Source organism: Vipera berus (genome assembly GCF_964194415.1).
Source record: "Vipera berus genome assembly, chromosome: Z".
Taxonomy (NCBI): domain Eukaryota; kingdom Metazoa; phylum Chordata; class Lepidosauria; order Squamata; family Viperidae; genus Vipera; species Vipera berus.
In genome coordinates, this window is record NC_138205.1 from 67,682,038 (window position 1) to 67,694,856 (window position 12,819).

Below are 12,819 nucleotides of genomic sequence, written 5' to 3' on the forward strand. Positions count from 1 at the left end.
TTAGGTGCATTATTAGCTTTTTGATATATAGGAAACAACAGGTGAAGCTAGGGAAAATTACATCTAATATCTGGGCAATTAGCACAAACCCTCTCAAGGCTGTGTTCTCCCCATTGCTCTTCTCTCTGTCTCTGTCTCTCTGTCTCTGTCTCTCTCTCTGTGTCTCTCTGTCTCTCTCTCTGTCTCTGTCTCTGTCTCTCTCTGTCTGTCTGTCCGTCCGTCTGTCTCTCTCTCTCTCTGTCTCTCTCTCTCTCTATATATATATATATATACACATACACATATACATATACATACATACATACATACATACATACATATATATATATGTTTTCTGAGGTTTTCGCGGGTGTTTGTATGTGGATCTTTGGTTATTCGGGTTTTTCCCCGCGTAGAACTAAAGGTGTAGGCGCAACGTTTCGACGGAATCCCATCCGTCATCATCAGGCTGGTGGCTTTAGCTTCCTTCTTCTGGGAGAAGCATGTGGCTGTTTGTTCCTCTTTTTTAAACTGCCAGAGGGGGTGTGTTCTGTGGGTGGAGGTGTGCTCTGATTGGGTGGGGGACCAATGATACCAGACCCAAACTCATGATAACATCACATGACATCACCACCACACAACCATTCAAAAAGCAAATCCAAACCCACAATGATAACGAGGCACAACCACAAAACAGAAACCTAACTACAGCTGCAACATCAGCCACTTTAAACCCCTCCAAACCACACAATAAGCAAACTGACACCCACTATAAAAACATGGCACCACCACAAACACGAAGCCAAACAAAAGCAGCACAACTCACCAGCTCAGGTCTGGAGCTGGCAGCTGAGACCAGCCCATCCACTCAGAACACACTCCCACCCAATCAGAACACACCCACCATTCAAAACACACTCCCACCCAATCAGAACACACTTGGTGCCCCACCCAATCAGAGCACACCTCCACCCACAGAACACACCCCTTCTGGCAGTTTAAAAAAGAGGAACAAGTATTTAGAATACCTTGCTAGGCCCCAGACACGGGGCAAATCTTATTTCCTGTTTCAGCCTAACCCAAGGCCATCAACAGGCTGTAGTCACACCATATATACACCGTATATGTTGTACACCAATGATTGCATCTCTGCATCCCTCTGTTAAAGTACTGAAGTTTGCAGATGATGCAACAGTTATTGTGGGCTTATTCAAGATGGTGATGAACCTGCAGATGGGAAGTTGAACAACCGGCCCTGTGGTGCAGCCAGAACAATCTGGAGCTGAACATGCTTAAAACGGTAAAGATGAGAGTAGATTTTAAGAAGAGCCCTTCTATTCTACCACCTCTTACTATATTTAACAGCACAGTATCAGCTGTAGAGTCTTCAGGTTTTGGGGTTTTATAATCTCCCAGAATTTGGAAGGGACCTCCCAACATTAGAACCATCATTAAAAAGGCATGACAAAGAATATTCTTCCTACAGCAACTCCAGAAGTTCAGACTACCCTAGGAGCTATTGATATAGTTTTATAGAGGAATTGTTGAGTCTGTCATTTGTACTTCTATAATTGTCTGGTTTGATACAGCAACCAAACAAGACAGGTACAGACTCCAACAGATAGTTATGGCTGCAGAAAGAACAATTGCAACCAGACTGCTTTCCATAGAAGATCTGTGTATTGCGCAGGTCAGAAGAAGGACTGAGAAAATATCTACAGACCCCTCACATCCTGGACATAAAGATGTTTCAACTCTTTCCCTCAGAATGCCACTGTAGGGCATCTAAAACAACTAGGCATAGGGACAGGATTTTTTCCTCGTGCCATCACTCTGCTGAACATCTAACTCTTGCAGTGCTGTCTAATGTCTATGTATATTTACATGTTTTATGACCATAATATTAGTATTAGTCTTATCTTTCTACCCCCTCTTTTTTGTATTATGATGATGACTATTCTATTATTTTTCATCTACACTGAGACCTTCTGCACCGGAGAAAAATTCCTTGTGCATCTAATCACACTTGGCCAAATAAAATATTCTTGTCTAGTCTAGTCTAGTCTCTGAAAAGTTCTGTTAGCTCCAGGACCAAGAACTTTTCTAGCCGAGACTTTCATTCCAGTAATAATCCTCCTACTCATATTACTTAGCAACTGATTTTCAAACTGCCTCTGTTATTGGATGTAATATAGAGCCATCACAACTTTGAGCTATTATTTGCTTTGTCTTCCATGGATTTGCCATTAAGATGCATTCAGAAAAGCAATGAAATGTTTATAGATCCTGGTTATTACAAGCCTAGAAAATCAAGACCAAGATATTTATATCATCATCATCATGTAAAAAGAAGAGGATTGAAATGAATTAGGCTAATGATTTCAAATATGCTTATTTTATAAATTCTACCATTATAAATATATTGTTGATATTTCTGAAATCTGTTCAACATCAAATTATATTTATGCTTTGTAAACATATGTATTTATATTTTATAGGAAAGGCACAAAATATACTTGTACTTTTGGACCTTTTTAAAACATTCTATTTACTTTTTTCTCTGTGTGTGTTTTGTATTTCTGTTAGATGGACATGATTATAACTTTGGGAGGACTTGGAGGTCGCTTTGACCAAATCATGGCATCTGTGGAAACTCTCTTCCATGCAGTTAAGATAACCTCTTTTCCCATCATAGTTATTCAAGAGTGTTCCTTAATATACCTACTTCAACCTGTAAGTTAATTAAAACTTGTTTTTTTAATAAATGCATCATATATATTTTATTGCCTTCCATAGAAATTATTACACTTACAGCTATGAAATCAATATATGCAATCAAATACAGAAAAATGTTTTGAAATAAAATATAAATGACATCACTTAGACAAGCTTATTTTAAATCCCATTTATTTCAGGGTAATAATTATATGATTAGATAAATCTCTGTTTAAGCCTATGTTTAACTAACATTAAGTTGTGCTAAAATTATGTAATCATAGCCACAATGTTGTTTTTAGTTTTTACCTTACTTTGTTTCTATGTGGATGGCTGATTTGTAATTTAGTAAAGGTAAAAGTACCTTAAAAGGGATTCTTTTATTGCATATTTATGCCAATTCAGATTTGATTGACATTGGGTCTTTTTTAAATTATCAAAAAGATCTGCAATACATACGAAAACATATTTTGAGAATCAGCAGAAATAACTTTGTTTGGCGGAAGCACAGAAAATATATAGAAAGTATATTAATTGTTTCTAGCTAAATAATCTTCTGCCGTTCCTCAGGTATATCTAATTTCAGCTATCTATCCATCCATCCATCTATCTCTTTTAAATTTAATCTGAAACAGAATTCTGTTCAGGATAATGCATTGAAATATAGAAATAAATACTATTTTTTCAACTTATAAGACCCTCAAGATTTAAAAAGAGTGCTGTATACAAAGTTCATTTGCTAGCATCACTTTCCCAATTCCTACAAATTCACCCTGTATGTTCTAAATATACACATTAAAACAGGCAACACTACAAAAGCATACTGAGCAAAAGACAGTTACAGCTTAGATTGCAAATATTTCCTTTGGATTGTGAAATTGGCTACAGCACAGACTTTGATTCAGTACTTTTCCATGAGGCCTGATTTGGCTCACCTAGCTCTAAACCTTGCACAGAAGGAATATAGGATAGAATTTCTCCTTCCACAGTCTGAAACATAGCAAAAAATATAATACAAGGTGACTGCCCTGCATGTCAAAATGTCACATGTCTGAATGAATTAATGTCAAAAATGTGTCCCAAAAGAGGGGGGGGGGAAATAGCTCAACATTTGGAAATTACACTCAGTCTAAAACAAACTTAAGGATTTTATTTTCTCCTATTGCATGTGCTTGGAGCCCACAATAAGCTAATAAAATATCTAGGCTAATTTTTTGATTCAGGAAATTAAAACAGAAAAAAATTATCTCATTTTATTTACCCCCAGTTCTAATGATGGTTAGCAAGGAGATGAAGTTGTAGTAGATCCTGAAGTTGTTATTTTAATGTGGACAGTTTGGAAATTTTGCTCCAAAGTTGCCATTTCATTGATATTGTTTGGGGCTTTTATTCAGGTTGTTTATGCTCGCCTTTTTTGCCTTAGACTAGAGCTTCATGGACTAGGTTTTCTTGCTATTTGCTGTGCTATTTGAAGGGACTGTAGTTGTCTGTGTCTTTCCACCTAGGTGACAGCTGGGTGGACATCCCCACCCTGATCTGACCAGTGTGTGAGACTGGCCGGGGGCAGGGGACAGTATATATGGGAAGGAAGACCGAGATTTGCCTTGCTGATTTTCTCATTTTAACTGAATTTCTTTGATTTGTTCTGCATATACCAGCAACACTTTGTTGGTGGTACATTATGTCTACCTGCCTTATTTGCTTGCCTAACCTTTTAGCCTGGTGAGGTGTAGCGTCAACCATTTGTATTTGACGTACCCTTGTTTTCCAGTGTAATGTACTTAGGCTGTTTGTGTGTTCTTTAATTGTGTCTATTTTTTGCCAACATATCATTACATCCTGATTTTTGTGATGCTGCCTTCCCCATAAATAAGGGCCAGCTTGTTTGCTGGGGTATTGCGTTCCGTTGTTGATTGCCATCAATTTTTGTGCCTGCTACCTTTCCCATAGATAAGGGTTGGCCTCTTTGCTAGGGTAGCATGTTATTTCTCTATTACTGCTGTCAGTTCTACTGGGGGGGAAAAAGAATGGGCCTTTTCCATAGATAAAGATTGTTAGTTACAGAGCTCCATATTCCTCTATTTTCCTGGGCCATTGTCTCTCTTGGTTGCTCAAGGGTAGAGAAAAAGAAGGAACAAAGAAACATGGGATTTTGCCCTCAGCCCTGATTGGAGTGAGTGTGTTGAGATGTACGTACGGACAAAGCGATTGATGCAAAAGTGTGAATGACTGGTTGAGAGTTACTTCACTGAAACCACACACATTTTAACCTGATTGGATGAGTCACAGCTTCTCGTCCATTAATGTATTTTCTTACCTCTCTTTAAGTGGCCTTTTCTGCTCTTCCTGAAAAGGTTTGCTCTCAATTTATATTCTAATGAATTGCCCTTCAGTGTTGGGCTTGGTGGTTCTTGGGTTGGGCTGTTTACTGTTAGTTTGTTTGGCAGTTCCGTGAATGGGGTATTGTTTACTTCTTGATTGTTGGTCTGTTGTTAATATTGGTATTAATCTATGCTCATCTGGATGTTGAATGCTGGTGGAGAGGTGTTTTCATTATTTTGTTCCTTTTTTGGCTTGTTGATTCTTTTAAATGATATGTAGATGTTATTTATGTCTATGTGCCTATTGATAGTCCATTTATGAGAATGCCAGGCTTCCAGAAATTCTCTAGTGTTTTTCGACTTGGCTTGGTCAAGGATAGTAATGGTTTCCAGTTGACACTGTGGTTAAATCTATCCATATATTGTGAAATTAAAGAGTTTTCATGTCTTCTGACTGCTAGTTGGTGTTCATGGATGTGTTCTTCCTGTTTGTGCTACTTAGTGGTTATTCCAGTCTTTATACTGTATGTTGTAGATGACTGTTTTTTCTTCTTCTGGGATTACTGGGTTTTTTGGTTTTTGGAGGGCTTTGGTTGATTTATGTGCTATACTGTCAGGCTAGGCAGGGGCAGTGGCCTGAGTGACATCAGCTATAGGCCAAGTGGTGGTAGGTCAGGCAATGGCCATAGACTGAGTGGTGATAGGCCAAGCAGGAGTTAGTGGGCTAACCAATGACAGACCATGCAGCAGTCTGGTAGTAGATGGGTGGGCAGTAGCAGTGGACCAAGTAACACATCAGTAGAGCAGCCAGCAGCAGAAAGCCAAGTGATGGGCCAGGCAGCAGCTGCAGGCCAAGTGACCATGGTGATAGCCCAGGTAATGGCAGAGGGCCAAACAGCAATGGACCAGACAGTGGCTTTGGGCAAAGCAGCTGTGGCAGTAGACCAGGTACCAGCAAAGGGCTAAGTGGCATTGGGCCAAACAATGGTGGCTGGCCAAGTAGTGACAGTGAGCAGACATCAGCATTGGGCCATCCATTGGCAGCAAGTGGGTTATGCCAGGTGAAAGACCAGGTGGCAATGATGCCTGAGGTAAAAGTAACAGGCCAACAGTGGCAGCAGGTCAAGTGGTCACAGGCCACTTGGGCTGAGCTTTGGCAGGCCATACATCAGCCTGCGGCCTATCCAAGGAATCATGCTCTGTCCCCACTTGGGAGCTATAACATCAGCAGAGAAGGTGGTGGGTGTGACTAGGAGAGCTTTTGCACAGCTCTGATTTGTACCCCAGTTGCAACCTTTCCTGGATCATGAATCCCTGCACTCAGTTACTCAAACCCTGGTCTTCTTTTCTTAACTACTGCAATGTAATCTACATAAGGTAAAGGTAAAGGTTCCCCCGCACATGCGTGCTAGTCGTTTCCAACTCTAGGGGCCGGTGCTCATCTCCGTTTCAAAGCCGAAGAGCCAGCGTTTGTCCGAGGACGTCTCCGTGGTCTACATAGGGCTACCCTTGAAATTCATTCATAAGCTTCAGCTGGTACTAAGTGCGACAACAAGAGCAATTTTGGGCTCCTAGGTGACCCATATTACACTTCTGCTTCACAAACCTCACTGGCTATCAGTATGCTTCCAAGCATCTTTCAAGATGTTGATTAGGATTAGAGATGGGAAAGCCTGAAAAAAATCTGGAAAAAATGGGGAAAAACAGATTTTTTCTGGTTTTATCCAAAGCTGTTTTTTTCTGGAAAAATAGAAAAAAAGGAAAGTGGAATATGTTCTTTTCCAATGATAGATAATATATTGTTGTGGAAAAAGCCCAATGGAAAAGACAAGACAGCAACACAAACCAATAATTCTTACTTTAAGATTCAGAGTTTTATTTTTCTAATAATTTGGAACATAGCAAGGATAATAACACATCATCACGTACATTAATAACCCATTGCAATGAGGACCATATGGTTATAGAAAATTCCAATAGGAAAGCTATAGGCCGATGGCAAATCAATTAGGTCCAGTCCCAACCTTTTCTTGTTCTAAGACTGTAGTCAGATGGTCTGCTGATTTTTGCTGACTTCTGCTGACTTTTTCTGACCTCTTACTGACCCCCTGCTGACCTACTTTCCACATATACTTTCTGCTGAACATTCCACATATACCCGTGTACTTGGAACACGCATCCAGCAGCTACTTTCAGTTCCCTACTTTTCCAACAGTTATAATACTCATGTTCCAAATATACATAGACCTATCTACTTTGCAATTTCATATTGCACAAAGCTCAGCAGATTACAAATAGTACATTTGTATTGTGAAATAATATAAAGTTCAAGTCAAAGCTTTGTTTCAAATCACTACTGTGGGGCCTATCACAGGTTTCGTCCAGACTCATCTTGTTATATGAGGAGGGGACTATATTTTCATCTCCCACAATATCTATGACATGGTATTTGAACTATATGTAGCATTACCCATGAAAGAGCAACATGGATGGAATTGGGTGAGACCCTATCCTCTCTTTATGACTTTAAGACTTTTTTCTGGGGGAAAACATGCCGAAAGCAAAAAATCCTCCCCAATGAGAGACAGAAGGGGAATTCCCACCCCATTCCCTCAGGAAAAAAAAAAGCAGTGAATTAATTGCTTAGGGGAAAATAGAGAAAATTACAAGATTAATTTGGAAGCAATACACATATATAACTTTGAAATTTGGGGACTAAAAGTGCTTTTGAGATTTTTTTTAAAGAGACTTAAAAAGCTTGTAATATAAGTTTGTATGTAAAAAAGCTGAAAGACGGAATCAGCAACATCTAGAGGTGAACTAAAACACTACAATTTATTATGCCTAAGGAAAACTTGGCTGGAAGCCCAGACTAAGATAAGACTTGTTGTTTTCAGAAACTTTCACTTTTGAAGACTACAGCTGGGAAAGAGGGGGGGGGACCTCTTTTACTGCTTCTCTATGTGGCAGAGACTATAAACTATTTTGAAACTGGGCTGCCTGGACTACTAACTGACTTTTAGAGCTGTGTCATGGAGCTATTTCCCTGTAGAAGAAACATGCATTATTGAGTGAGATGATGGAATACTTTGGACTATAAACCTTTGATTGATGAACAATTTTTAATTGCTCTTCTCTCTCTGGACAGAAAGGATGTGTTTTTCATTGGACAGAAAAATTTGAAAAATTTGAACTTTATTTATATTTGCCAAGGAGAGACTTAAGGATGGACTGATAGGCCAGCTGGATAATTAGGAATTCAAATGACCATTGACTGAAACTTTTTAAATTCCTAAATAGATTGGACTATAAAGATTACAAACAAAAACAAAATGGATGTTCCATACTTAGCTTCAAATGGTAAAAAACCATCCTTAACACCTGTCTTCAAAGACCCCAGATTGACATACCAACAAGAAAATGTTGATGAATTTCAAAAATAAATTCTATGTTAAAATCAATACAAGAGACAATTGCCTTAGCTCATGATAAGACTGAAAATAACACAAAGGAGATGAACAATTCTTTAATCTAAATCTACAAACTCAGAAAATGAATACAAAGAAGGAACTAGCAACCCAGAAAATAGAAGGAAAAATTAGAGGAAGCAGATCCAAAGATGGAGGACTTAAAGAAAGGAACTAACAGACAGACAAATGAAGAATTAGAAGACGTAGTGATATCGGAAATGGAAAAGATACTGTATGTTACCTTGTCAAGATCTCAGAACACAGTTGAGGATAAGAAAGAAGAGCTGACTGAATGGAAAATAGAGCTGTTAGGAGAATTGTGGGAAATTGAAGAAGGAGGGAGGCTGTTTAATGAATACCAATGGGCTGAGCGTCCTTCCAAAAATACTTTAATCAAATTGTCTTTCTTATTCCAAACAATATACACAAAAATAGAGGAAGAATTATTTGATGATTCAAATGCATTCATTTGAAAAAAAGAAGAAAGCTACAGCAAGACTGAAGAAAATAGAGGTTTTGATGCATTAGATGGGATATTATACTATTAATCAGATGTTTGAACATGGCTAAGAATAGATAATTGTTAAAAATAGAAGAATTATTATAAGTAGAAAGATAGGATTTATAACTAGAATATTATATTTTGGTATAAGAAGGGAAATATGAAAATGCTAAGAGGGTTTGCATAAGAGAAGCTTTTGGTTACCCAAATGTAACTTATTGTGAGACATTTTGAACACTGATGGGGAATTAAAATTTAAAAATGGGAAAAACAGAATATTAATTGAACAAATGGATATTAAGTGCAAATGCAATTAAGATATATTTTGGTTAGAAAAGATATTTTAAACTGACATTATTGATATTATGAGACAAATGTAACAAACATGTTGATATTCAATTGTATATGTATTAACAACAGTAAGAATTGGATTTGCCTAATGTGGGAAAATGTTTACTACTGGAAGAAGAGGAGAAGCATTGGATGGTGTAAAATTGGGCCTGGATTGAAGTAATAATTGACCCAGGACAACACATTGTTTATTAAGTACTTGATTGTAAAACTAGAAAATTAATAAAATATTTATTTATTTATTTAAAAAATAAGCCTCTCCTATCTTATCCCCTTCTTTCCCTCAGGCTTACCTCATAAAAGCCTCTCCCATTTGTCTCTATTGTCTCCTCTCCCAGGCTTAGCCCCCCAACCTAGGCCTCAGCTGAGCATCCACTCCTCTCTCCCCTCTCACTGACATCTCCCAGGCATCTCCCAGTACTGTTTCTTCAGCTCATCCTACCCCCACTACACACTCCCCCCCACCCAAAATTCTTCAGTTCACCAAAAAGTGGGAAGGGCTCACCAAGAATCGGGTATCAGGGAAGGGGTCAAAATTTCATCTAGCAGCAAGTACTGCCTCTTATGTGCTGTGGCCCAGAGTATCATATGTCAGTCTCCTAAGAGGATGTATTACACTTTTGGGTCTTTCTACCTTTGGTTCAGCTGTAACAAATGAGTCATCCTCCCGAGATTTCTCACACCTAAAAGTCTCTGGGGCTGGAGGCCCATTCTTTGGTTCTAGCTTTTGTGAGACGTGGAAGAATTGAGACTTTCTCCACAGGCTCCTCCGCCCAGGAGCCTCTGGAGCTGGTGGCACTGTCTCCAGTTCTGACAGCTGCTCAGACTGCTCATCAGCCTTCCAGTTGGGTTTTCTAAGAACTTCTTCCTGTCCCCAAGCTCTAGGTACATCTGGCATCTGGCCTGAGCTGCTCAGACCCCATCTCAGTGCCTGTTATGGGGGGAGCTGTTGCAATGTTTTCCAATGATCACAACCAGTTCATACAGCCCTCTTCCTCTTCACTATTCTCCTCTTCTCCTTCCGCAGATCGAGCAGGTTGTGCTCGAGTCACTGGTGGTCTCCTTGTTGGGCAGGGTTCAGTTACTTTTGGAATAGATGGCTGAGAGGCTCATATTGCCTCATTTAAAAGCAATAGATGATTTGGGTGCCATGCTTTCAGAGGCCCTGAACTCCTTTCAGGTCGAATCCAGTACTCTGGCAATCCATGTAGCTTCTCACTGATGATGTATGGCTGAGAACTCCATTGGTTTACCAGTTTATGCTTCCCAAGGATGATAATTCTCAATAATACCCAATTGCCAGGTTGCAAATCTTGAACTCTCACTTTCAGGTCATAATTCCTCCTGTTTTTCTGTTCTTGAACCTCTGAAATGGCTAGAGCCTTCTCATCTTCAGATTCCTCCTCAACCTGTCCACATAATTGCGGTGTGAATTGAATGAGGTTTCATCCATTGAGATGCCAGATGCCGGCAGTTGAGCCTCCCTACCAAACATCAATCAATATGGAGAATACCCCGTGCACAATGGTAGAAATGTATTGTGTTCAATGTTGCTTCTTGTCTGCAGTCAGTGTCCCTAACATGTCAAGAAGAGTACAATTGAACATCTCAGGCTGTGGGTCTCCTGTGGTTATAGAGAGTGGTGCGTGACTTCTGAATGCCCAGTATGTCCAACAATTGTTTGACAAGCTTGCTTTCAAAATCTCTGCCTTGATCGGAATGTATGTGCTGAGGTAGCCTAGAGTGTACAAAGAACTTTTATACAAGTATCTTGGCTACCATGGTGACACACTGATCCTTTGTTGGGAAGACTTGTGCATAGCGACTGAAATGATCAGTCACAACCCATACATTCCCCTGTCCACTTGTATCTGATTCAAGACAGAGGAAGTCAATGCAAACTAGATCCATGGGCCCATGACTTTGCAAGTAGTCCATCAGTGTGGCCCTGGATGGTAAGGTCTTTCTTTGGATACATCGCAGATAGGATCGACAATAGTTTCTAAACTCCATCTTCATACAAGGCCAGTAGAACCTATCCCTTACTAACTTGAAGGTCTTCTCTGGCCCCAGAGGTTCATGCTCATCATATAGTGCTATCAGAACTGCTTCCCTATGTTTTTCTGGGAGCAAAAGTTGCTGCTTTTCCTCTGGCCCATCAGAAGGGCCCTTCCGATAAACCACGCCATCCTGGAGCTGTAAGTGGTCCCACTCTTTATACATCAACCAAGCTCCTCTCAGCAAGTCAGTTAGCAGGGCCTCTCGCTGACCATTTCTCAAGGCCCTTGCAGACAGGCCACAAATGGGGTCTTCCGCCTGATCCCTTTTCAAGTCTTTCTTGGTCAAAACAGGCATACCCTCCCCTCTAACTTGAATGGGGATGCAGTACAGCTTAGGAACACCTGCAGTTGTGACTCCCACTGCTTCTGCCCCAATTGCTCCTTGAACACAGTGTTCAACCCCGATACAGAGCTTGAATACAATTGGGGATCAATCAGATCCATTCTCCAATATGTGCCTTAGGACTGTGAGGTCTCCTCGACAGGGCATCTGCATCCTTGTTCTTCACACCCAGGCGGTACCTCAGGCTGAACCTGAACCCGGAGAGGGCAGCTAGCCACGGATGCCCTTTAGCATTGAGTTTGGCTGTTGTGAGCATGTACGTGAGTGGCATTGTCTGTCTTAACCTCAAACTCCGCTCCATATAGCTAATCCTTTAACTTATCTACTATTGCCCACTTAAATGCCAGGAACTCCAGCTTATGGGTGGGATAGTTCTTTTTGGCTGAAGTGAGGTCCCTGCTGATGTATGCAATGGGCTTCAGGTGTTTATCGTGTTCCTGATACAGTATCCCCCCCCCCAGACCATCCCAACTAGCATCAACATGTAGTACATATGGGCAGTTAGGATCTGCATAGGCCAAGACAGTGGCATTTGTGAGTCTCCTCTTCAGTTGGTCAAAGGCCTGTTTGCACTGCTCAGTACACTGTCTGAATGGATTCTCGAGACTTCCTGGGTCCCTTATACTGATGGACCTGTTTTGAACGACCAGACACATCCTCTACCTCTTCATTCTTCAACAGATCATTGAGAAGACGGGTGATCTTTGCAAACCCTTCAACAATCCTCCAATAATATGAGCAGAACCCTAGAAATGATCACAGTTCATCCACATTTTGGGGTCTGGGCCAAGAAGTGACATCCTCAAGCTTCATGGGATCAGTTGACATCCCTTCTGCAGAGAGAACATGACCCAGATATGTGACAGATGGTTGGTAAAATTGGCATTTCTCTAATGACAGCTTCAATCCTTCTTCATGGAGCCTGTTCAGAACCTTCTGCAAGCACTCCTCATGTTGTTAAAGAGTGTCACCAAAGGCAATGATATCATCTAGATAGAGTAGCACCTCTATCAAGTTCATGTCTCCCAAGTCCGCTCCATTTCAGTTCTCTGGTCATTTAAGTCACTTAAGGGAATCT

At 40.3% G+C, this 12,819-nt stretch overlaps 1 protein-coding gene across 11 annotated transcripts in view; it reads left to right on the forward strand.

Moving 5' to 3' along the window:
- Positions 1–12,819, forward strand: part of TPK1 (thiamin pyrophosphokinase 1) — a 474,984-nt gene that overhangs the window by 316,549 nt on the left and 145,616 nt on the right. For 9 of the 11 annotated variants that reach the window (XM_081342927.1, XM_081342936.1, XM_081342931.1 and 6 more), the window contains one exon: positions 2,566–2,712. The exons of 1 other annotated variant lie outside the window; for it this stretch is intronic. In XM_081342927.1, coding sequence (XP_081199053.1) covers positions 2,566–2,712 — 147 coding nt within the window. The remainder of the gene's footprint in view (positions 1–2,565; positions 2,713–12,819) is intronic. One more of the 11 variants, XM_081342933.1, reaches the window with a different exon arrangement.